Source organism: Xiphophorus hellerii, chromosome 10 (assembly GCF_003331165.1).
Source record: "Xiphophorus hellerii strain 12219 chromosome 10, Xiphophorus_hellerii-4.1, whole genome shotgun sequence".
Taxonomy (NCBI): domain Eukaryota; kingdom Metazoa; phylum Chordata; class Actinopteri; order Cyprinodontiformes; family Poeciliidae; genus Xiphophorus; species Xiphophorus hellerii.
Window position 1 is genome coordinate 3643963 of NC_045681.1, and position 26208 is coordinate 3670170.

General features: G+C 38.9%; 2 protein-coding genes across 3 annotated transcripts; one reads left to right on the plus strand and one right to left on the minus strand.

Annotated features, from left to right (window-relative positions):
- The first annotated feature begins 4799 nt into the window (after positions 1 to 4799).
- sult1st6 (sulfotransferase family 1, cytosolic sulfotransferase 6) lies at positions 4800 to 12302 on the plus strand. The gene is made up of 7 exons (XM_032574008.1): positions 4800 to 5555; positions 6926 to 7054; positions 8249 to 8346; positions 8539 to 8665; positions 9547 to 9641; positions 10618 to 10798; positions 12007 to 12302. Exons 1-7 carry the CDS (start codon positions 5369 to 5371, stop codon positions 12117 to 12119), a joined length of 930 nt encoding a protein of 309 aa, XP_032429899.1. The 5' UTR covers positions 4800 to 5368; the 3' UTR covers positions 12120 to 12302.
- Positions 12300 to 26208, minus strand: atp2a1l (ATPase sarcoplasmic/endoplasmic reticulum Ca2+ transporting 1, like). 2 transcript variants are annotated; one of them, XM_032574007.1, is made up of 24 exons: positions 26091 to 26208; positions 25440 to 25457; positions 25190 to 25272; positions 23887 to 23991; positions 22360 to 22498; positions 20635 to 20715; positions 20461 to 20546; positions 20079 to 20376; positions 19818 to 19984; positions 19369 to 19457; positions 19174 to 19276; positions 18951 to 19082; positions 18721 to 18837; positions 18427 to 18645; positions 17458 to 17569; positions 17094 to 17317; positions 16775 to 16995; positions 16498 to 16700; positions 16329 to 16414; positions 16112 to 16245; positions 15915 to 16032; positions 15097 to 15214; positions 14787 to 14832; positions 12300 to 12933 (listed from the first exon to the last, which is right to left on the minus strand). In XM_032574007.1, exons 1-23 carry the CDS (start codon positions 26206 to 26208, stop codon positions 14828 to 14830), a joined length of 2976 nt encoding a protein of 991 aa, XP_032429898.1. In that variant the 3' UTR covers positions 12300 to 12933; positions 14787 to 14827. The 2 variants fall into 2 exon arrangements, with proteins under 2 accessions (XP_032429898.1, XP_032429897.1); XM_032574006.1 differs by lacking the exon at positions 14787 to 14832.

Here is a 26208-nt window from a genome sequence, read left to right on the forward strand (position 1 = left end):
ACTGTTTTAAGCATGTGTTTCTGGATAATTTTATAAATATTAGATGTGTAATTTAATATTTTTGTTTGTTTTGCTCTCCTTGGCTCATGCATGAATGGGCCCATTGCAGTGGATGAATGCTGCTACTCATACATGTATTTATACATTTTTAGAAAAGTGTAGGGTCATTCTAACTGAAAACAGAGCAAAAGTTGACCACAACATCCAAAGAAGAGATTTGGAAAGTACTTGAAGAAGCCAGGAGGAATATTTCTCATTGGGTTACCAAATGAAACCACAAGAAAACTTATCAACGAGCTGCGTGAAAGTGTTTCTTTTGGGGGCCGAGAAGGATGACGATATCAGAAAAATGTTATAATTAGGAGTAAAATCAACAATATTAATAATTATATTTCAGAATTACGGGCACTGAAAGCATTTTTTGCTAATTTTAAAAAGACAAACTATACATAGTACTCATGTAACGTCACACTTCTGGGAACTTTGTAGCTGACAGCCATCTTGGTAGGTATCCGTAACTAAATGTCATGACAGTTGCTATGACAACAGTAAACAAGCCCCATTGTCTATATGGTTTGATCCCAACCACAGCGATTTTATTGATATATAGTTGTCAATAAACTTTCTTTTTGTTGATCTTGAAGCCATGGTTCATCTATGCTTTGAGCTGTGTTTGCCTACCAAGATGGCGGATCAGCGGCGTGGATCACTTCCTGTATAAACTGTCTACACTAGAAATTACCCAGGGGGGCCTTATTAATAATAAAAACACTGCAGTTGCTTCCTTTGCCTTAGTGAAGGACAAGAGAGTATTAGTTGGTTAATAAAAAACGTAAATTAAATCACTAAATAAACACAAGCTAACGTAGAATATTTTGTAGAGAAATAAACAGCATTTAAAATTGGCTTATTTTGTGTTGACATTTGTGAACCACAATCTCATTGTTATATTTTTAGGTTTTATAGCAAAAAGAGAAAAAAATCACAGGAACTAAACAAGTTTTATTTACCTGGATTAAGGATGAAATTGCTCTTTGGATTATAAAGGTTTCAGATCAAATCATATTGTGTTAGAATGGCCTAATCAAAGTAAGTAAAAATTTAAAATAGGAGATTTTGAGACATGACTTTTAAATTGCTGTTTACAAAAGCTCTCCATCCTGTCTGACTAAACTCTGCTTTTATTTAGCAATGGGGAACAAATTTCAGTTTTTAATTTAAAGATTGAGAGAGAGACTGAAGAAGTGAACTGCAAACCTTTCAAGCTTTTATTTGTAAAATAATTTTGTAATAATTTTTCTTCCACTTCTCATTTAACCACAACTTTGTGTTGGTCAATCCCCTTAAATCCCTAAAATTTATTTTGCTTTGTGCAAGTCCTCTGCCATCCACTAGGGGGTGCTGCTAAATCTTCAACACCAAACGGTACACAGGGAAAGACTAGAACAAGTCTTGACCTGTGGAGTCAAACAGGGACATAGACATAAAAGAAACTGATCATATGAAGGAGGTGAATAGCAGGTTAGGTAGGATTACTGTCGAAATGCTACTTTTATAGTAGTTTGTGGCTGTTTTAAGAGTTTGAACAAGAAAGTAAGAAGCTAAAGCCAGTTTAAGCAACAATATTTCTTGAATGCAAATTTTATTTTTAATTTCTCTATTATTTGTTTTTAACTATATCATTTTCACATTATTCTTGAACAAAAACATGTTTGGCTTTTAAATGTAAAGGCAATGTAACAGTATTTATCCCTTCTTACTTACTCATATAACAAAAAAATGGCAACTATTAGTGTGATTTATGTTGATGCTGTTATTTTGAAATGTAACCGGAAGTTTGTGCTTTGTTAAGGGAGGCGGGAGAAGTTTGTGGAGACGCTGCTAATGTCGGAGCAGCTAACAGCGTGATCATATTTAAGTGCTTGATAAATATTTTGATACCTTCGTTTACTTAGCACTCGAAACTAAGTAAAGAAGTGAAAGTCCGATACCAGCGAAGTAAGCTAGCCAAAAAAGTTTAAAAAAAAAAGAAAAGTGGAATGGCGGACATCCAAACTGATGTCCTCCTTGAGAAACGCCCATCACGAGATGCTCGTCCAATCGTGTTGCGCCTGATTTTGTTCGTCCAATCAGATGATGCTCTTGAGAGATGTCTTCTTTTGGAAACATTTACTTCATCTACAGACAAAAGGTTTGCAATATTGAATATTTTGGTATTGATCCGATACAAAGTAGGGCCTAATACCAATACTGATATCTACATTTTTTCGAAGTTTCCTATTTTTAATTAAATTCAAATTCAAAAATACTTTATTAATCCTAAAGGGAAATTAAATGTTGTTGTAACTCATTAATTATCAACCTCTGTGACCTTTTTGTAGTTTTTCCTTTGAATTATTTTGTTTTTAAAAAGTTTATATGCCTACAGAATACTCTACTGCATGCATTATTTTCTACACAAAGAACAAAAACATCTAAAAAGAAACAGAGGATAAAGAAACTCTTCATAGAAAACACACGTGCTAACTTCCTCCAATGTAGGAGTTTCTTTCATTCCTTAAATAGCTACATTTTGAGTTTTTGCACGTCAAGGCCACATTTGGAGACATTGTGGAGCCTCATCAAATTCAAATCAAATGTGGATCATGAGATTGCAAATTTTTTAGTCCCTGTTAGATCCCTGCTGCCAGCTCCCACACAATGAGCACGTAAGCTTTACCTTTCTCACGCCACAGATCCTGTTTGTCACGCAATGAAGGGGGATGGTGGTGGTGGTGGTGGTGGTGGTGGTGAGATGACTGATAAAAATCCATGCATGAAAGAAGTTGGCTTGTAGCACAAGCTCAGACAGAGCAGAGGAACAGGAACAGTGTTTTGCATAAAATTTCACCTGCAGGTCTAAACTATAATTTTAAATAGGAAATAGATTATTTTGTTAATTTCTTATAGACTCACCTTTTTATAACTCAATTTTTGTTGTGTTTGTTGGCAAGACTTTCCTTTGTTACATTTCCTAAAGGAAACTTAACTGTCATGAGATATCTGCAGTTTGCTCTTTACAGGAACGACTGTCATGGTAAATTTGGAGCGTTTTGATTTTTTTCAGGGTGGAATAGCTAAATATTATTTAACAGAACTGAAACGATTAATCATACCAATCATGATTGTTTAATAATCATTTAACCGTTGAATTTTACAGACTCAGAAAAGGTCAATTTACTGAAAAAACAACATATTTAGAGCAGTAATTGGGGCAAAACCTTACACCAAATTTATGCATTTCACATTTAAGATAAATAAGCCTTTGTCTGTCACAGAAATCATCAAATGGCAAAGTTTTAGTTGCATCTTGTTTAAATTCTGTAAATAAAAAAGCAACATTTTCTTTTCACTATTAACCAGTTAATCCAAAAGTTAATCACCAGATCAGCCCTGTAATGTCAAGCAGAAATTGGTTTTCACATGTTGATGTTAGGATTATTATTTTTGCTGCAAATGCATCCATTGCTCTAAAAATGATCAACCATAGACTAAATGAATGTTGTTACATTTTAGGAAATAAATTTGTATTTTCTTCTTTTAAAAAAAAGGGAAATATAAATCATATTTTTGTTTTTTATGTATTTTTATTATTGTATAAAATGAGCATCAGTGGTTAAATAAAAAACCATCACAAAATAAGCCTTTCATATCAATCAATATCAATAATTATTGATTAGTTTTTTTGTTTTAAATATCTGAAATACTACCAAACTAGTGATTTCCCTGTTTTATCCACGGTTTTCACTTCACACTGTTGCTTTTTATTTTTAAGCAGTTATGAGGCAAAGTGGCAAAACCTTAAACGGTTGCTGGGCAAGTTACTCTTCAGGTTGTTGCTAGGTAACCACAGAGTGAGTTGCTAGGTAACCAGAGAGTGAGTGAGTTAGTTGATTCCACCAACCTTGCTTAGCTCGCTGTGAGAGGTTGAGCATCTATGAAGTCTTTTCTCTGCCTACATCCCCCAGAATGCTGTGCGGTTATGAATCAGAGTTCAGTGAAATTATTGAATATTCTACCGGACATATTTATCAATATTGATCTCATGTCTGTCACAATATTTATTGCTGTTGGTTTATTGCAGGTTGTGTGAATAATTTTTAAAAATCCCCAAACAACTCAAAACTTCAACGTCCAATTCTTGCTTTCAAAGATCTGTGAAGTTGTATTTTATAAAATCACTCTGTCAGCTGTAAGCTTATATTGTCCGCATTTCCACAGCTTCTTAAAAAAAAAAAAAAGGTCCTAAACTGTGCAGCATTCCTTTGTTTTGCATCTCATGCAACTGCTTGGCTGAGCTTATTTACAGAGAAAACATTGTTTCCACTGTCAGCCGGATGTAAAGACTGGAAATCCTGGAATGCCGCCTGGGGCTAAAAACAGCGAAGCAGAACATGCAGAGATCTGAAGATATCACACTAATTGACCTGGTCACGAAAAATGTTTCGACTCTACAGGCATGTAGCAAGCATTGTTTTCCGGCATGGACTGGATTTGTGTTGACTTTGAAAGGGTCCAAAGGTGTGTTTTAGCTGGACAGTTTCCACAGATTTCCTCTCGTCTTTTACGGAGAACTTGTGATTTCTTCGTATTAGTTGAGAAGGCTGAATGACATTCGAGCCGTCCCCCAGGAACACTGTGCAATTACACGATGTTCTGTGAAAAATTAAACCCATCTGTCAGGCATGTTTTCTGGCTGCACCTCACGTCTGAGTGGCTCTTTCAGGTCCCTCCCTTGTCCCGTCCTCAAATTACAGGGGAAACGGTTAAAGAAAAGTGTGAGAAAGACGTTGAATTCATACGTAACTGGGATTGTTACATAAGGGTACTTTAGTGTAGATCACAAGGAGATAAGAACCTGGTACAGGCACTCAGGCAGCCGAGTTACAAAGTATAAAGAGAAAGGAAAGCAAACACATTTCAAGAGATTGAAGCAATTCTGCTGAGAAAAATCTTCTGACAGGTTGTTGATTTTTTTTTTTTTTTTTTTGCTTTCAGCTTCTGGGGAGGATTTACTCTCCACACAACAAGAAATCCAGAAGACAGGATCCTGGGAGGCAGGTAACAACGCAAGGAGGAGACAATGGCAGGGACAAGGAAGTATTCACACTGACTGTGGGCTTGCCGGTCACGCAGGGAGCAAGAGTCAACAGTTGTAGTTCTTTGTGTACAGAAGCAAATCGAGCTTGAATGTTGACAGAGCCAGCGCCCGGGCGAGCCGCTGAAGTCAGAACTTGGGGGAGAACGACCACGCCGGCTTCACTTCTTCAGTCATTTCGCTGCTGAACTCTTTTCTGATTTTCCTCGTCCGAGCGGAGCGGCGTCGGTCATGGCAGAGGAGAAGGAGTTATCCTACAAGGAGGCCATAGAGAAGGCCAGCCCCTCCATCACTCGCTTCCCTCTCATCCACATCAGAGGGATTCCTCTCATGTGCCACATCGCCAACAACTGGGACTCCATCTGGGCTTTCCGTCCCGACCCGTCAGACCTCCTCATCGCAACCTACCCCAAAGCAGGTACAGCCTCCAGACACAAGCGTGGTAAAAATGAGCTCTAGATCTGTTTATCTATCGCTCTGAACAAGAACGTTTGCTGAAAGTTGCTGCTTGTCATAGAAAATTTGGACTGCAAGGAAAAAACTCTCACCAGTCGCTTAGCGCTCACCTTGAGGGAAAGTGCTTTCTCAGAACATGAATCTGTATTTTCAGATTGGAGCTTTCAGAATTTCAGTTTATATCCAGAAACATCTGTGACCCAACTAATATCCATAGAATTAAATAAAAACTTTTAAAGAGACAATACTCTATGAGATCTTGATGCAGAAATCGTTTAATTTGTTCATTTTTCGGGTTGAACCTTTATTCTACCGCTTATATTATCACGTATAAAGTGAAGGCAGGATAATCATGTTTCAAAGTGATGGAGCATAATTTGACCAATATAGGTCCTCAAAAAGACACAAATATCTCAGATTTTCAGCAGTCATGTAGCGCTCACCTCGAGGGAAAATACTCCACTGCAAGAAACAAAACTCCTACCAAGTATTTTGAGTGTAGCTTCTTGTGCAATGAGCTTGTTTTAAGTAAATATAGTTCCTTAATATTGATGAAAAAGTTCTAGTTCCATTGGAAGATTATTTCACATATACCAAGAGATCCATGTTACAAGTGACATAATCTGCCAGTGGAACTAGAACTTTTTAAAAATCAATATTAAAGAACTGTTTGCATAAAACAACCTTCTATATTTTGCTGAAAAGTTACCTGTAAGATAGTTTTGTCTTATTTCAAGCGTACTTAGATATTTGCACTAAATAGACCAAAAATATTTGGTATGATTTTCTGTCTTTGCAGTGCTGTGCTGTCATTGAGTTCACAGATCAGCTCTACAAACATAAATCTTTCCTCTCCCTTTTAACCAGTGTTTCCCAGAGATTTTCTGGGCCTCCCTATGGATCACAATAAAATCCCCCCCAAAAAAGAAAAGAAAGTCAACTGGGCACAAACATCGTTCAACCAGACTTAAACCTAAACACATATTTTGTTTTCAAACTCTACTGAAGTTTATTTCACACTTCAGGTTGCAACAAAACAAACTACAAACCATCTTTACAGTGAAACACTTTTGTGTAACTGTTTTTTTTTTTTTTTCATTCATCCATGCCGCTTCCCTCGCCCCCCCCCGGCTATTGCTTAAAGCTAATATGGTTGAGTTGGTATCCCAGTTTTGTAACAATATTTCCTGGCTGTTGTAACATCTTGTAAGATGACGAGTTCCCCAAATTTCCCAGGGTGACTGAGCACAATTTCTGATGCAACGTAACAGATGGGAATCAATGTTTCATATTCTTGATTAATGATAGGATTGTGTATGTTTTGGACCTTAGGGACTACATGGACGCAGGAGATAATCGACCTTCTTCTTCACAACGGGGACGCTGAGGCTTGCAAACGAGCTCCCACCCCGGTCCGGAGTCCGTTCCTAGAAATCTGCTCTCCACCCCCGATCCCATCAGGTGTGCGTTCATCCCTATAATTATTGTTCCTTCATTTTTGATTGGGTTGAGAGATTGTGAAGTGTTATTAGCTTGTTCTTCTGTTTGTGTTGTGTCAGAAGCTGTAAAAATCATTTATGGGGGATGTTATCATACGATTATTCCAGACTAATGCACCTCAATGCACTATTACCCCATAAGAATTTCCCTTTAACACAATAGTCAAAGTATGTGGCTCAAACATTAATAGATTTAACTCTTTATATTTCATGAATTTAAAAGCTAACCACAGTTGTTCACTTTGCAACAAACGTCAATGTATTTTATTGGGGTTTTGGAGCAGCGTAAATTAGTAAATAATTCTGGAAAAAAAGGAAAATAAAACATGTTTTTAAATAATTTTTTGGAAATAAAAAATCGCATTGTGGAATGAATTTATATTCAACACCCTAAGTCAATGTTTCAACCACTTTTATGTTTTTTTAGGGGGGGTGTCTCTACAAGCTCTACAAGATGCAATTACCAGAAAAAAATAACCTTTAAATTTTGATGGAAAAACTTTTAATTATCAAAACGCGTGGATGAAATTATCAGTATAAGATTCTTTCTTCGAAAATAATTCCAACCGATTAACTAATCAAAGCCGCTTAGATCTTGTTTTATAGTGCTGTAGTTTGGCCGCCATCCAGCAGATGGCGCCACTGGTCATCATTAAGCGGATCCGTTGATACAGAAACAAAAGATGGCGGCCAGGCCAGAACGGTAAAGAGAAAACGGCGGTTCAAAGTCAGGTGTAGGAGGCAAAATTTATTTTATCCTGTTGTTTTGAAATGTAAACACTGGAGAAGTTACTTAATTTATCACCATAATACTCAGTCATTCGGTCGAGTTGCTACTTGACGGCGCAAAGTTAGCATATTATGAAAAATTTAGCCGTTTATGTTATGGAAAGACGACCGGCCCTCTTAAAACAAGGGAAAACTCGTGTTTAGGAATATTGCCGCTTATCAATTAATCATTAGTAGATCAATAAGATCAGCTTTAGATTAACTCATTAAACAATAACCTGGATCACTATTTTAAATATTTTGCAATGCACTGTATCTAAAATGTTAACAGGTTATCCAGCCTCTCTCTCTGTGTCCTGAGCTCAGAGTTACAGGCTGAATAAAAACGTTTTAAGTCTTTTACATGTTTCTGAATTTCTCCTTTTAGGTCTTGATCTTCTGAACAAAATGAACCCTCCGAGACTCATCAAGACACACCTTCCTTTTCAGTTGGTGCCTCTAGGATTTTGGGAAAACAAATGCAAGGTAAAACCGGACCTCCAACAGACTCATCAGACCCAGAACGATGCAGCCTCTTTCTGCAGCTCCTAACTAGCCAGTTGATGGGGTTAAAGGTTTAAAAACAGTGCAGGCAACCGTGATACAGATCCAAACATTATCTTCACCGCTGACTTCCTGCTGTAAATCTGTGATCATGTTTCTTCTTGTCGTGCGAAGGCTATCTACGTCGCACGCAATGCCAAAGACAACCTGGTGAGCTACTACTACTTCGATCTAATGAATAAAACCCAACCAGAACCTGGACCCTTTGACGGCTACATAGACAAGTTTATGAGAGGAGTGTGTAAGTGGGTTGAATTTCATTCCTTTTGCTTCTCCTTAAACTCAATAAACTGTTAAATCCCATATGACTAATTAAACTTTATTGCTGACAATAAAGTTTAAATAGTACTGAGATTACTAATTAAACTTTATTGTTGAGTTTTCATGTAAAATTTAACGGTTATTGGTAACCTTTGTCACCTCCTTTTTGTGTTTCCCTTTAAAAAAAAAAATCTTCTTATGCTTCACTAGTTGTGATGAGATTAGTAGCAGCTCGCCCAGCCAGCATCAGATAGAAATACCAGTCAAAGGAAAACAACCTCTGCAGATCTGCACAGGAATTTCAGCTGCATTTTTTAGCTACTGATGTTTAACTGACATTACTGAAATAGTTGCTGCTTTACTGAATCACAAGCTTAACGTTTTTACCATTTAAGTTTATTTGCAAAGCACTATTCATGCACAAGTTAATTAAAAGTGCTTTACAGGGAAATAGAGAAACAGAGTTAGAGGAAATGTATGTATTTAAAACATATTAACAATTTAATACTATAATATATATATTTTTGTAACTGTTTGAAATGGAGGTAGACTGAAGTAAGCACTTGCTTCATCATCCTACACTTTTCCTTTTTTGCACATTATTCGTTACTTAGAGGACAAAAAATGTGAAAATACATTTACATTCATTTATGTATTTTGAACAGATAATAAAAACTAAAAACGGGAAAAAATAAAGAAGTTAAAGGAACAACAGTCTCACAATCTAAGATCAAGAATGCACATGTTAATGTTTAAAGCAAACACTGACTGCCAGAGGTTGGAGAAAACGTCCCCAACCTGTTAAAACACAAGCTTTAACACCTCTAATCACGACTTAAACGCCTGAATCCGTCTCCTCAGTGTCCTGGGGCTCCTGGTATGATCATGTGAAAGGTTACTGGGTGGAGCGGGAGGAGAAGAATATCCTTTACCTTTTCTACGAGGACATGAAAGAGGTGAGGACATTAGTGCTTAAATTAAAACCGTAAGCCTAAAAATCAGTCATCAAGTCTAGTTTTAAAAGCTGTTTGACACAAAAAGGTTTTAGAAAAAAATAAAAAACCCTAATATAGACTTTTGTCCGATTTAATAAAATTTTTTTGACATTTTCTTTAGGTTGACATGACTGTACACTGCCAAAACACAAAATCTAGTTTCGAGTGCAGTTATCATAGCACACTATAAATAAGAGAAAACTAATTTACAAATAGCTTTTCAGCATTCTATAGGAGCTTGTTTTAAGTAAATAATTTCTTCACGTTGATGAAAAAGTTCTAGTTTCACTGACAGATTATATTACCGATAACATGGTAAAAAATATCTTGCTATAAGTAAAATAATCTGCCAGTACTTTTTCATCAATATGTAGGAATTATTGACTTAAAACAAGCGTGTACATATTGCTGAAAATAGCTTTTTATTAAGTTAGTTTTGCCTTATTTTAAGTGTATTAATATATTTGCACTAGAAACTAAGCCAAAAGTACATAGTAAGATTTGTATGTTTTTTGCAGTGTTGCTGCTGAGAGTCTGAGGTTTTTTGTATCTTTGTGAGGATCCACATTGGGTAATGCTGGTCAAATCGTCTCTCTTCACTTTAAAACCTGATTATGCTGCTTTCACCTCACTTAAGCCAAGCTTAAGTCCTCAAAATTAAATCATTTTAGCTTATAGTAAGGGAAACATGTCTTGCTCCACTGGTAGATTTTTATTTTTTACTGAAAACAAACTCCTATATCTTGCTGAAAAGTGACCTTTAAGTTAGTTTTGTCTTATTTCATGTGAACTAAGATATTTGCAGTACAAACTAAACCAAACACTTGGTAAGATTTTGTGTTTTTGCAGTGTACTTCAACCAACTCATTAATTTATGCTTCAGTTTTTGTCATGGTTGATTATCTCAGTGTGAATAGCGTTCCGATGATCCCTACAGAATCCCCGCCGTGAAGTGGAGCGCATCATGAGGTATCTGGACCTGTCGGTCTCTGATGATGTAATCAACCGGATTGTAGAGCTCACTTCCTTCAAGAGCATGAAGGAGAACCCGATGGCCAACTACTCCTGCGTCCCATCGCCTGTTTTCGATCACTCCGTCTCCCCATTCATGAGGAAAGGTGAGTCAGTCAAGTGAATCACTTGGCAGTGCACAATATCCGGAAATATACGCAGATATATAAGTTAGCGATCAAACTTAGGTTGCGTTGATGTAGATCCTAAATATGGAAAATGGCGTACCTTACTATAACTTTTTCAGTTAGAAAAAGAAAAAAAATTTTAAAAATAGTTTTTATCAATTGTTTAGTTGGTAAATGTGAAATACCTAGAAGAAAAAAAAAACAAATAAAAGTTGGAAAGTTCAGGGTTTATATATATATATATATTACTTTTTCCAATGCCTCACGGTATTAATTGATTTTAGTTGTTAATATTTAAGGATCCACCTGTCCAAATGTAATTTTCAGTGCTCCATGAGCGCCCTCTACTGGTCAGATAATTATTACCAGCTGAATTAGTCAAAGTACCAAAACCTTCAGTTTTAAGTATTTTCCTGCTGTATTGTTTCCAGAGTCGGGTAGTAACTAGTTACATTTACTCAGTTACATTTACTTGAGTTACCTTTTGGGAAAAATGCAGTTTCCCTAAAAATATTTTAGGAATATTTTTACTACGCTTTATTTTTTACTTGACTTATTTTCTTAAGTATCTCTTCTCTTACTTGAGTAAAATTTCTGGATTTTCTACCCACTGAATGAAAAACAAACATGTTTTAAACAAAAATTCACCAGACAGAGACACACCTGCTGTTTCTGTTAAAGTTTCATAAGTTTATTTTGAAAGAAACTGATTTGGAAATTTAGTTTATTTTGCCTGATTTTATTTTGTAATTTTATAAATTATTAAATTTTTTGTCCTTAAAATACCAAAATTTCCATTTAACTTTATATTTTGGTCCATCTGATGATGTAATTATTAAATATTAAATTAAATTTGATGAGTTACTAAGTACTTGACTAAACTTTTTGCCAAATACTTTTTTACTCAAGTAATTTCTTGGTCATCTACTTTTTACTTAAAAATATGTTGAAGTTTAACTTTTGAGTACAATTTTTGGGTACAAAAATTTGCCAAACAAAGTCCAAAGCTCTTTCATAAGAATAATAATTGATTCCCAGGAAATGGGACCAAACAAGACAAATTACTATCAGATGTATCAACCAAGAACTTGCTTCTGAGTTTTTTGAATATCTAAATATCCAACTGTGTTCTTCTCATTTTTACCCACTTTTTAAATGTTTTTTTTTTTTTTTTTTTTCAAATTCAGGTGAAGTGGGGGATTGGAAAAACCATTTCACACCTGAGCAGTCAAAGATGTTTGACGAAGATTACGAAAAGCAAATGAAGGACGTCGACATACCGTTCAGGAGCCTCATCTAGAGGAGTTTTCTGCAAACCAAAGACTGACTCTGTTCAGCACATAAACAGCAGCACTGTCAGCAAGTTTGGCGCAAGCTTAAAACCAAAACAAGCTATCAAAAAACAAATACAAATTATGTTTCAACACTGTAATCACTGCACCTCGTTATGTCGAAAAGTGAATAAATGTATTCCACAAAATAAGTTTTTAATCGTCACTTTATTAGAGCTTATCACGTAAACAATAAATAAGACCAGAAGTGTTGTGGCTGAGTGCCCATTTTATGCCATGAGGCCTCCATCATGGTACCTACGGAGAACGCTGGCAGCTGGAGGCACGTGCGTTTTTATTCATTTTTTCTGCCCTTATGAAGTCATTTTTTTGCAGCCCTACAACACGCTGTACAGAGCCTGGGCCAAGCAGGGAGGCTGCGAGACGAAGAGCGACAAAGACTAGAATAAAAGTACCGAGCTGGAAAATCAATCATATGAAAATGGACAGAGGACACAAAAACACAACAGCTGAGAATATCCAAGAGGTTAACAAAAACAATTCACCTTTAATACATACTTTTAAGTCTTAGAATAAAATCTTAAATATTTTAATACTTTGTCAGCAGGCATTCTCTCCTGTAATTCAATTCAATCTTCTCTAGGTGGAGGCTGTTTTTCGGTGGATTTTTATTAAGTTTTTATTGTTTTTATGTTTATTTTCCAGTGTTTTCTTTTCTTCTACTGGTTGGAAAACTATGGCTCCTTATGATCTCTCGCTTTCTCTCTTCTTCACCTCAAGAAGATTTTCTTCTTCTACATTTCTACTTTTTAGCCTCTGTGCCTGGTGAAAAGAAAACAGACCAATTAGACGGGGTGCAATTTTTAAATACATAAAAAACACAAACAACAGTCAGTCCAAATGCTATTTTAGACAAACAAAATAATGGGGACAACCTTCGGACATTATTTAAATCTGGGGAAGCAAGCTGTCTGAAATTCTGTAAAAATCTAAACATAAAATGCTAGATAATTTGTTGGGTGAAATTAAATTTTAACTCTCAGCTAAAGTAATTTGGATTTTATCCAAAGGCCTAAAATTAATTTAAAAAATGCTACATTTGACAAACCTTGAATTGAATAAATCACATTTAATCTAAACAGAAAGATGTTGGAGATTTTAATGTCGAATAAAAGCAAAGTGTATAAAAAATAAGGGCATAAACAGTAAATTTATTTTAATGTTTAACGATTTTGTTAACGGGTTGTAAAAAACGCCAGTGGCGTACCACAGGGTTCCATCTTGGTGTCCGTCATATTTAAAATCTACATGCTCAGATTAGAACAAATTATAAAATTGATTACTGCAGATGATACTCAGCTCTACATTAATTACAATGTCACCAAGCGACCATGAATCCTTTCAAGCACTGAACAGATGCTTAGTTCAAATCAATAGGCTACATGGATGAGCCATAAGTTTCTCTTCAGCTGAATAGAAACAAAACTAACTGGACCTAAAGAGGAGCGATCCAGAGTCAGCAGCACACAGTCGGTTTTACAGCTAGAAACTACTGATCGGGTCTGAAATCTGGGTGTAGGGATTAAATCAGACCTGAGCCTTCAGCGACACATAAAGACAGTTACAAAGTCGGCCTTTTGTCACCTGGAGAAAATGTTCATGATTAAAGGCGCAGCACAATCTAGAGAAACTAATCGGCGGTTTGCCGTTGCAGCACAAAATACATTAAAGATCTGCTGTTGCTGTATCAACGTTCCAGACCAGTTGGGTCTTTTGGTCCTGTTTCTGCTCTGGACCAGAACCAGAACCAAACATAGCTGAAACACTGAGTTTCTTTAAATCAAGACCAAAAACCCATTTATTTAGTATTACCTTTAATTAATAATACTTGGAAAATCTTAAATTTGATCTGTGTTTCAATTCTTTACTACCCTTTTCTATGTCACTGTAGTGTATTTTTATTGTGTTTTTATCATGTAAAGCACTTTTAATTGCCTGGTTGCTGAAATGTGTTAAACTGGCCTTACCTAAACTCAGAAATAAGAAGAGTTGTTTTCATAATGCTAACTGTTCAAGCTACATTGATGCTGAGATAGTTTCCATTGATTTTCTGGGCTGGTTATCTGCATCAAAGCATAACAAGGTTTAATAAAAACTACATATTTTTTTAAATAACGTTCAAAACTTTTGAAATCTTTTTACTGAAATGCAGATTTTTCTCAGAGAGCTGCTTCTTGCAAACCAATGGCACCAATAATTAGTATTTTTGAAAAACAATTATTCCTCTATATGGGATTTTTTCCCCCTACTAAAGAAATGCACTCAAATTAAAGGGCTATTTTTCTAAATTTTTTAGTAGATGCCTAAACTTTAAGCCTGTTCTTTATCAGACATGGAAAACCAAAGCAACACGACGTTGAACAGTGACGACTCAGACAAGACCAACTCACCTGCATGGTGTCAGAAGCAAAACTAGCAATAAGCAGAACTAATAGAAGGAGACAGCTGCACTGTAAAATCTCAGATCAAAATGTATTTTTCTATATTGTTTTTCAAAACTGAGGAGAAACAGACTAAATGCAAGTACAGGACATGGAAAAGACAAAAACTAAACAACCACAAACATCAATGGCTAATGCACACCTTATCACCACTAGCGACAAACAGTGGAATACCTTGTTTTAGTTACAGGTTAACGGAGATGGGTTGTTCAAATTTACTCTGGAAATGAGCAGAAAGGGTCAGTGAATTAATGATGAGAGGAGAGGTGAGAGACATGACACAGGTCAGGTAAGGTCAAACAAACTTAATGGAAGTTAATGAAGGGAAATTATGGAGTGATAAAAACAGTAAAAATATTAATGATTCCTTAAAACAATGAGGTATTAATGAATTATCCAGCAGAGAAATTAATATGAATGGTTACCCTACGAAACTTTTTACTCATTTGAAATTGCAGACGCCCAAAATGGTGAGGCTACTCACTCTCAACGTAGTTGCGGGCCATGAACTTCAACACCTCATCAATGAGGATGACGGGGAAGGAAAGTTTCAGGACCATCATCCACTGCTCAAATGACAGATGGGTCAGCTTGAAGACCATCTGTGGAGGCAGAGGTTAAAGGTGGAGGTCAGGGCAACTTTCATTTTAAAAATGGCCTCTCAAACATCACTTTTTGTACTTCCATTTGGGTCTCAACTGCTTCTAAAAAAAAAGCCCAGGTGCTTAAGAAAACAACAAGACATTTTTTTTGGTGTCTGGAAACGAGCAGTTTCTAAAACGTCCTGATTGTTAAGTCACAACCAACAGGAAGTTCCCCGTTGACATTCCTTCATCAGAGTATCTGCAGTTTTCAGCAAGTCAAGTTTGAGACTTTTTATAGAGGATCTATTATGCAAAATTCAAATTTTGCACATCTTTTGTCCTTCCATTTTTTATGACTTGCCATCCAGAAACCACTTGCTGCATTCTTGTTGGTTGTGCAATAGGCTCCACTTTTGCTTCTCAAAGATGTAATGTTATACGACTGTGTATCCATTTTTGTGTGTGTGAGTGTAAACATTGAGTTGGGGGGTGTGGCTAGCATCAGCTTATTTGGATTAAAAGAAACAAGAGACCCTAAAACAGCTCATTCTGAAAGGAGCTGAAATCTCATTACCTCAGAATGATTTTGTGCAAAAAAAAACATTTAATTGTGTTTTGCATAGCCTGCAGACCTATCCTAACCTGTTCAAAGAAGAACAGTAAGTCACCTCTAAAATATTTATTGAATCCAGGGACAAAATTGGTACAATAGACTTACGGGCAGTGGGTCAACATAGATGATCATGAAGTGCAGGGACATGGACAGGGTCATGGCGGCAATCAGCCAGAAGTTGCTCCATGGGGGCATACGCAGCAGAGACTGATTCTCAGACAAGCTGGAAAAAGAAAGGAACACATCAGTTGAGGCTAACACAGCAGCCGTAAGAATTATTTGTGGTTATGAAGGTTTAGAACCTGTTGAGAGCGTTGCACATCTCAATGGTGACCAGCACAGACAGGGCCATGGTCATGGGTGGAGCTGCCTCAAAGATCTCACATTCGAGACCGGCGAAGTCCTCGTTCTCATCATGGCACTGCATGAAGTGGGACTAGACCAGAAAGATGGGAGGGCTCAGCGAGGCAGTTCAGGTATATTGGTGGAAGACGTATAGAAAAAGACATCGTAGCTTACCAGCTGGTAGTAGGTGACGCCGGGACCGGTGGAGTCATAGATGAACCACCAGGCAGCACCGCCAACAGTGGCAGCACCAACGTATCCTGTTGGGGTTGGACACCAGCATCAATGTCTGCAAGTGTTTGTCCTACAATTAAATGAAACCCAAACTAAATCTCTTACTTACCACCAATAGCCATGTATCTGAAGAACAGCCATCCAGAGATCAAAGGCTCCTTGGGGGAACGTGGGGGCTTGCCCATGATGTCCAGATCAGGGGGGTTGAAGCCCAGAGCGGTGGCGGGCAGACCATCAGTGACCAGGTTGACCCAGAGCAGCTGGACGGGGATCAGAGCCTCAGGCAGACCCAGAGCAGCGGTCAGGAAGATACTGAGCAAACAGACAACTTCGGTTAACTCAAGGAACGAAGGAAAGACATTGCTTAAGTCACACAAGTCACTCACCAGACGACCTCACCGACGTTGGAGGAGATTAGGTAGCGGATGAACTGCTTCATGTTGTTGTAAATAGCTCTGCCTTCCTCAACAGCAGCAACAATGGAGGAAAAGTTGTCGTCAGCCAGGACCATTTCAGAGGCAGACTTGGCAACGGCAGTGCCAGAGCCCATGGCGATGCCGATCTCGGCCTTCTTCAGGGCCGGGGCATCGTTCACTCCATCACCGGTCTGGAGTAGGAAGAAACAACCATCATTTAGATTTTAATGTACTGAATGACATCACACATATCAAGTTAAAGCTGCATCACAAGGTTCAGAGCTCTTACCATGGCTGTAATGTCATCGTAACCCTGAAGGAACTCAACAATCTTGGACTTGTGGGCTGGCTCCACACGGGCGAAGCAGCAAGCCCTGCGCACGGCCTCGGACTGCTCGCTAATGGGCAGATCGTCAAACTCACGTCCGGTGTAGGCCTTGCCAGAAACATCCTCATCCTCACCGAAGATGCCAATGCGACGGCAGATAGCAATAGCAGTTCCTTTGTTGTCCCCTAGAATCCAAAGAGAAACATTTGGTCTCTAATTTGAAGGATTGTTTTAAGTCTCCAGGAACATGCATAGCATTTTACTATGTATGAAGCATTACATTAACATAGCCTGCGATAAGATTGTGAAATTGCCCGATACTAACCAGTGATCATAATGACACGGATTCCAGCATCTCTGCACAGCTCGATAGAGCCAGTGACCTCCTTACGAGGGGGATCCAGCATACCAACGCAGCCAACGAAGGTCAGATCAGTCTGAGGAGGGAAGGGTGATGATTAAGGCATGTTGTTAAAGTCTCAATATCGAGCAAATCATTGACTGGTCGTGGTTTCAAAGCCGCTACACCATCATGCGATTTAAAAGAAGCTTCCCACTGTTACTACATCACAAAACATGGTTAATGGATAAACACTTTATGTACACACAACGTATTTGGTTCAACAAACGCATTTACTTTACATCCTCTCCTAAATTTTGGTGTTTCGGTATCGTTTGCCCCTTCAGAGTTTTTGTCACTTCATAGAGACGGAAGTATGGCATGGAAAGTCAAGATATTGTCTAATACAAGATGTCTCGTACCCGTCAGTGTTTTAATTTTCACCTAGCTTGGGGTTGCTTTGTGTCTTTTTGACAACCAATGGTTATTGTAGAAGAAAATTCCTATCAATACTATGTAGCATCTCAAGTGCAGTATTAGACAAACTAAATATGTATGCGGTGGATGTGTTATATATGTTGTGTGTGATATGTGTTGGTAGCACTGTTGCCTTGAAGGTCTTGGGGTTTGATCCTTACCTGGGGACTTTCTGCATAGAGTTTCCATATTCTCTATATGCGCATGTATGGGTTCTCTCCGGGTAGTCCGGCTTCCTCCCATAGTCTAAAAATATGGCTGTTAGGTTACTTAGTCTCTCTAACTTGCCCTTATGTATGACTGCCTCTATGTTGTCCTTTGATGGACTGGTGGCCTTTCCAGGGTTTACTCCATCTCTATCCCAATGACCACCAGTAACGACCCAATGACCACTAGGCAACAGTCTTAACTTTGTCATATGGTGAAACTATGGTATTTTCACTCGACATCTCATAACAGCCAATATTCAAGTTTCACCTCATAATCGGCAAACTTGGTTGAGTCCTCAAGGTTCATCTCCTCTGGCTTCAGTGGGCTGTCGCGTGTGGCAAGAGCCAAACAACGTAGGGTGTCACGGCCGGTACCCCAGTCCCTGATGACGGCCATGATCTTATCCTTGATGGCGTTGGTCAAGGGAACACGGGTGGTGCCAACGCGGACATAGGCACACCTGTCAATCACACCCTCAGGGGCACCCTGAAGAGACAGCAGGATTGGATAAGGAATGTCTTATTAAAGCTCAGGTTGGTGCACAACAGAATAAGAACCCACCTTAACGAACATCTTGGCGCCACCGTCACCCTTGGCTGGAGTGCAGTACACAGACATGGACTTCCTGTCACGGGAGAACTCCAGAGTAAAGTTCTTCTTCATGAGCTGCTTAATCACCTTTGAGAGGATAAAGAGAAGAGAGGTATTACCATCAGGTACGTCACAGTCGCTAAATATTTACCGAAGATCAATGATTCTCGTAGCTTTATGTATGTGAAGAGTAAACTTACAGAGCAGCAGGCATTGGCTCTCTCAATCCTGGACAGATTCTTCACATTGCTGTTAAAGACGTTCATCTTCTCAACCAGGCAGCACAGGGCAGTCTCAGTGGCCTCACCGACCTTCTCATAGATCTTCTTGGACTGGAGAACACAGATGTTGATAGGGTGACTTGGTTTCATCACTGACAGCAGTTGGGTTTCTCTCTGGCACACGGGCAGTTTTGGGGTTTACCTCGTTGTAGTCCAGAGAGGAGTCGTTGCACAGAGCACAGATGGTTGCCAGCTCAACGAGGCCATCGTACTGGCTGCAGTTCACCTTGCCACCTCCCTGGGAACTGATGGGAAAGGGGCAAATCCAAATTAATAAGTGATTCAAGAGTATCAATGGTCTCTGAACAATGACAAATTGTAGTGAAGACAAACTTACACCTCGCCCTCGGGGGTGTACTTGGAGCCAGAGATGTCAAAGGCATCAAGGTCAACATGGTCCCCGTCAACGTTCTTGATAACAAACATCTGGAGGAGAGGATACAGCGATTGGTTTTCCTTTGATTAATGCAGTTTTTGACAGAAAACTATCAACATTCTATAGCGGCGTTTCTCAATTCCAGTCCTTCGGGACCACTGCCCTGCATATTTTAGATGTGTCTCTATTAGAGAACAGTTGATTCAAATAATTGCATGCCCTCCTCTGCTTGCCATCAAGTGATACAGAAGTCTATTAATCACCTGCTGGTTGTGGCTCTTTTTCAAACACCAACAGGAACACCACATTGAATGACTGAAAGTAATGTTTGAAGAGCTTTGGGATCCTCTGAACTTGGTAAAGAACTATACAATAGCAGACCATTTACAATTCTTTGGCAAAACACCCACCTTGGTCACACACATCTGGTTGGTTGTGAGGGTGCCAGTCTTGTCGGAGCAGATGACGGAGGTGCAGCCCAGGGTCTCCACAGAGGGCAGACTCCTGACAATGGCGTTCTTCTTGGCCATACGGCGGGTACCAAGAGCCAGACAGGTGGTGATGACAGCAGGCAGACCTTGGTGTTCATGAAGGACACTTAAAGTCAATTGATAAACAAAGAGGAAAACAAGGAAGAGAACAAAAGAAAAATCTTTATTTGCCCTCCTTACCCTCAGGAATGGCAGCCACAGCCAGAGCAACAGCAATCTTGAAGTAGTAGACGGCACCACGGATCCATGAGCCACCGTGGACTGGGTCGTTGAAGTGGCCGATGTTGATAGCCCAGACGGCGACACAGATGAGAGAGATAACCTTGGACAGCTGCTCGCCGAACTCGTCCAGCTTGGCCTGCAGAGGAGTCTTCTCCTGCTCGGTGGCGGCCATCTGGTCACGGATCTTGCCGATCTCGGTGGAGACGCCGGTGGCTGCAACCACGCCAATGGCCTTGCCAGCAGCGATGTTAGTGCCCTGCAGCAGCAGTCAGTCAGATGAACGACGTCAGGTTCAACAGAGACAAACTGGTGATGAATTAGACAGCAGAAGGACACTCACAGAGAAAAGCATGTTCTTCTTGTCCTGGTTGACGGCTCTGGGGTCGGGGACAGCATCAGTGTGCTTGATCACACTGACGGACTCACCTGAGGAGCAAAAAAACAAAAGATTTACCAAACGCCACAGAGATGGAACAATAAAAACACAACTAAAATGTTTTTTAGGAGACCTTACCAGTGAGGATGGACTGGTCAACACGCAGGGTGGTGGACTTGATGGAAACGATCCTGATGTCGGCGGGAACTTTGTCACCAACTGTTGGGATTATAGAGAATATTTAATATTTACTGAACTCTTACATAAACCATGAAGGGTTCATTGCAGTGTGGATTAGTTTGTCTAAAGCTGCAGCCAAAAGCCAATATAAAAAAAAATATTAGAATACATAATAAAAGATCAAATAAACAAATAGAAACTAATCTGAATATCTAAACCCATAATTATTTATGCTATGGTAGATTTTGTTTTGAGGTGATCTTTAATTTTTCAAGCATATTTAACACAACTGGAAGTAACGTTAATGTCTTGGAGCGGCCCAGACGGAGTCCTGGCTTGAATCTGATTGAGACTCTGTGAAGGAAACTAAAGATTAGGGTGATGGCATGGCATCTTTTTTTATTTTCTGAGCATATTTTACCTTGTTTCACTGTTTTTTAAAATAATTTATTTGTCCTATATTACTGACTTTTGGTGTATTGTATCTAATCTAGCTTCTCCCTAACTAGAGAATGTGTCAAAACAAGAAAAATACCTCTGAAAATTAATTTGCAAATGACCCCTAAGTCGTTAGAAAACAGTATAAATCATGGATTTCATAGTGAAGCGAGGTTTAATGCGGCACTAAGCTGAGCAGACCAGCTGGACGGATGACAGGTGTACACTGGCGGATGAAGGAAAGTGAGCGATGGCCGGCTGGGGAAAAGAAATGAAACAGCCGCTGGTGAGGGTATTTATACTCACGGTTCTCTACAGTCAGCATGTTTGCTCCGCAGCGCTGCACACGGCGCCTTAAAAAGGCACGGCGCTTTGACATGAGCGTACTGTACGCTCTGATTCCCTAAGCACAGCCTGAAATTAATCAAAACTTCAAAATTTTTTCCAATTCGTTTGATAATGCTCAAATATCCCTGTTGTTTTCAGTAGCGGTGTTTTTTGTTTGTTCAATTTTTTATTTTGTTTTTCATTTCTCCGACATTGATTAGCTATTGAGGCAATATGGACTTATAGTTTTATGTTACTGTGATTTAGTTATTATAAAAGAAGTTTGCTCAAGCTACGATGTGGTTGTATCTTCAAAGTGGAACATTTCAATAAATATATTGAGGTAAAAAAAAAATACATTCAACTGTGAAGCTTATTTCTGACAGGACGTGTACGACGAGGTATTACCATAATAATAATAGTTAAAAAAAAATTGAGAAGTAATAATATTACAAGAATAAACTTGCAATAATACAAGAACAAACTTTATTCTTGTACTTTTATGATGTTATTCTCGTAGTTTTATTTTTTTCTTTGCATGGCCCTAATACTCCATCAAAGAAGTGAGACAGACATCTCTCAAAAGATAATAAAATAAGATAAAGGACATATTAATGTAAAAAAACATTTATCTACGGTGATGGCAGTCTTTGAGGTTGGAAGGCCTCTTTGCCATCTCCTTCATCTTTATCTCCCTCCACAGATTTTCTGTCAGATATAAATCAGAACTCATGCTGGGTCAAATCTGAAACATGAATGTCACTTCAGTCTAAAGAAAAGTGCTGGTAGAATTAAAAGATTACACAAAGCCCATTATTTGTGGTGCTTTTTACGGCCAGGACCTGTTGTCTCTTATCGTCTCACACCTCACAGAAGTCCAATCTTTCAACCACAGTGACGAGGCTGGACAGCTCTTACCGGACACCTCCACAACGTCTCCAGGGACGATTTCTCTGGCCTTGATCCTCTGCACACTCTTTCTGTCAGAACGGTAAACTTTGCCCATCTCAGGCTCGTACTCCTTGAGAGCCTCGATGGCACTTTCAGCGTTACGCTCCTGAGGACAGACAAGTGAGGAGATGATATTCAGAGTTGGGTAGTAACTAGTTACATTTACTCGATTATATTTACTTAAGTAACTTTTTTTAACCTTTATATTGAAAGGAAACTGAGTTGGAAGCTTTTTGTTTTGCCTGATTTTGTTGATTTTTGTTACTTAAATGAATTATTGTCATCTTGGTCCTTAAAATAAAAAACTTTCCACTTAACTTTATATTTTGGTCTGTCTGATGATGTAATTTCTAAATATTAAAGGACTGATAATTTGATCAGTTATTCAGTTCTTGAGTAGACCTTTTACCAAATACTTTTTTACTGATGAGTAATTTCTTGGATGGCTACTTTTTACTTTTACTTTAGTAGAAATATGCTAAAGTAGTGCTACTCTTACTTGAGCAAAATTTTTGGTTACTCTGCCCACTTCTGATAATATTGAGACAAGACATAAGAAAAGATGAAAACAGCTAAGGACGCTTAATGAGTTAAACTAAATTTAATACACACTACAACACAAAGGGCTAAATTTTTCATAATATGCTCAAGTTAAAAATTCACATTATATCTGAACCTTGTTTTTGTACATTTTTATATATTGTTACTTTTTTGTTTCGCACTCCGCTATTCTGTCATCATCACATCCTGGCCTTCCTAGCAAATCAGTCATTTCTTCTTTTTTTTTATCGCCCTGCAAGGGGTCTTTTGTGGGCTCTAGGGTCCCTTTCTCAAAGTAGGCTGACAGGAAACAGGGAAGGAGAGGGGGGAAGACATGCAGTAAACGTCGTCGGGTCCGGGAGTCGAACCCGCGACAGCCGCGTCGAGGCTACGTTGCCTCTGAATGTGGGTCGCGCTAACAGTCATTTCTGAGTGAGAAGTTGGTGCTGCTCGGCTAACTGTGAGCTAAGGTTAAACTTTGGCTTGTCGAATGTTTATATTTCAAAACAGAACCGCATAAAGTGCGTTTTACATCCCAAACCAGACTCCGTTTGGACCGTTTCTCTTTCCTGATCCGCCATCCGTTTAAGGATGACCAACGGCGCCCTCTGCTGGACGGCAGCCAAACTACAACAAGGTCTAAACGGAGTTACGGTAATCGATTGGATCTAATTCTAATCCAATAAACCATTAATCTACAATTCATTGTAAAAACACCATCAGAGATACGTTTCAGCTGCTTGTTCTCCATAATGTTTAAGACTGGCTAATAGTTTCTGCATGACGAGAAAAATTAAGCTAGCTTAATCTCGGAGCTATTTTTAGCTTCGGTGTGAAGCAACCGCGTCCGGGTGCGGAACAGGGGCCGTAACCGAAAACCTGGGTACTTTCTGTCATCGCTGAAATGGATACGTGTGGAGATATTGCTCAATGTCTGGGGCCGGTGTCACCGACCTGCCACACTCCGACGACGGCGTTAGCGATGAGGATAAGAAGGATGACGAAGGGCTCCACGAAGGCGGTGACGGTCTCATCGCCCTCCTCGAACCAGGCCAGCACCTGAGGCCAGAGCAGGAAAAAAAAAGTCAACAAATCACCCTGTTCAGGCATTTTTATTGACGGGAATCAGAGAAATAAAACTGTCTGAAGCTTTAGAAATGCATAAATACCTAGACAGTGATGGGTAGAGTTCACAAAAAGTGTATTCAAGCAAGATATTTTTACTCAAGTAAAAGTAAACACTAAAAAATGTTTTGTAAAAATACAACTCAAGTACTGAGTAACTGATCAAAGCATCAAAATTACATCATCAGATAGACTAAAGTATATAGTTATGTTTACATTTTAGTATTTTAAAGATAAATATGAAAATAATTTATATAAACAACAAACCAACAAAAGCAGGCAAAAAATTACATTTCTTTCAATGTATTATGAAACTAACAAAGACTGCGGGTGTTTGCTTGTCTGTGTCTGGTGATTTGTTTGGTGAAAACAAGCTTCTTCGTCTCACAGTGGGTAGAGTTTACAGAAATTTTACTCAAGTGCGAGAAGCGATACTTCACAGTGAAAATACTCAGGTGAGAGTAAAAAAAAGACTCATCAAGGTACATTTTTCACAAAAACGTTACTGAAGTAAATGTAGTTACTACCCAACTCTGTGCTTGGGTTATCAAACATTTACGTTTTGTTTTGAACAACTTTCTTGAACATTATTTGTATGATGACATAATCCTCATTAATTTTAACCCTGTAGCTTCTCTCTTCTCCTGGTTTCCTCCTGAGGAGGTCCTCCATCTCTTCCTTCACGCCTGACCTTTCCCGAAGGATTCGGTTTCTCCCCTCAGCTTGGGGGCTTTCTTAAAATAAACCCCTCACCTCTCCAGCCCCCTATACTTTCACGGGCCCCCTTCTCTCGTTGGCTTCTTAATATTCGCCTTCTAAGGCCATCGTGACAGCTGGCCACGAAAACTAGGCACAGCAATTAATACACCTCCTACAAGCCCTTTGCGCTGCGGCTTCTCAAGTTGTCGTCTTTAAAAATACATAGAGGGGTCAAGGGCCTTGAAGAAGGGGGGATGTAGAGTTGTATTTCACAAAAGCGGCCACAAGGGTGGTGATTAACAAGTCTAGATTTGCTACATTGGTTTTTGTGAATAAAGATTAAATAAAAAAGTGAAAGTCTTCATGTGTTCTTAAAGATTTAAATGTGTTAATGTCAATGAAGGTGGAAGATAAATGGCATGAAACAACTTACAAAAGAGATGCATGCAGCCAGCAGCAAGATCCTGACGAGCAAGTCCTCGAACTGCTCAATGATCAGCTCCCAGATGCTCTTGCCTGAGAGACACAAACAGTCAAATCAGCCAATGACGGGAGGGAATATTGAGAAATCGTCGCCAATGATTGACAAACATCGTCCAACTTTTGCTGTTATGTCATTGCTTAATAGGATTGCTCAATGTAATTGGTGCTCATGTGGAGGAAGTACTCAAGTAGACACTTACCTTCCTCAGCAGGAAGCTCTGTAGATCAAGTTGAGGCATGGCGGAGACAGAGAGAGACAAGGAAATGCATCGTTTAGTCAGTGTTCACTGGAGAAGCATGTTTTTATGAATTGTTGGGGGAAATTCTCAACATAAATTCACCAAAACGCAAAGATTTCTCAAATTTGTGAAGGAACTTTAATTAAAAAAGTCAAGCCGCAGTGTTCTTCTATCAAATGATCATTCATTCAAATGTTTACAGACAACCCATGCAATGAAGACCCTCAGCCAACGGTTATTGATCAGATATATCAGCAAAAAACGCCATCTAAGGCCCTGTCTGTATTACCAACGCTAAAATTATCTGCCTCTGCTGGTGGAGCCTGTCCATATATCACCCAGGAAGTTTCTTGAGCCGTCACCTGTCTCTCGCTCTCCAGCCATCTTCTTCGGCTATCTTTAAATAGCTCCTCACAGCCGTCAAAGTCTCTGCTTCTCAGTATCTCTGCATTTTACCAGCTGTTGTAAGTCTGCTCTAAAGCAATGAAAGTTTTCAGAAAGCTACGCTGATGACAACCAAACTGAAAACCAGAAAATGTCTGGTGGAAGTAACGCAGTTTTCTGAACGGACTAAATGCCAATCCCCTCCATCCCCATTGCCTGGATTCTCACCATTGAAGCCATATTTCTCCAGGCTCTTCTTGACCTGGTCGGGAGAGAGGCCGACGTTCTCGTTCACCCCGAAGTAAGACAGGCATTCTGTCGTCTCCTTTGTGTGCGCGTTCTCCAT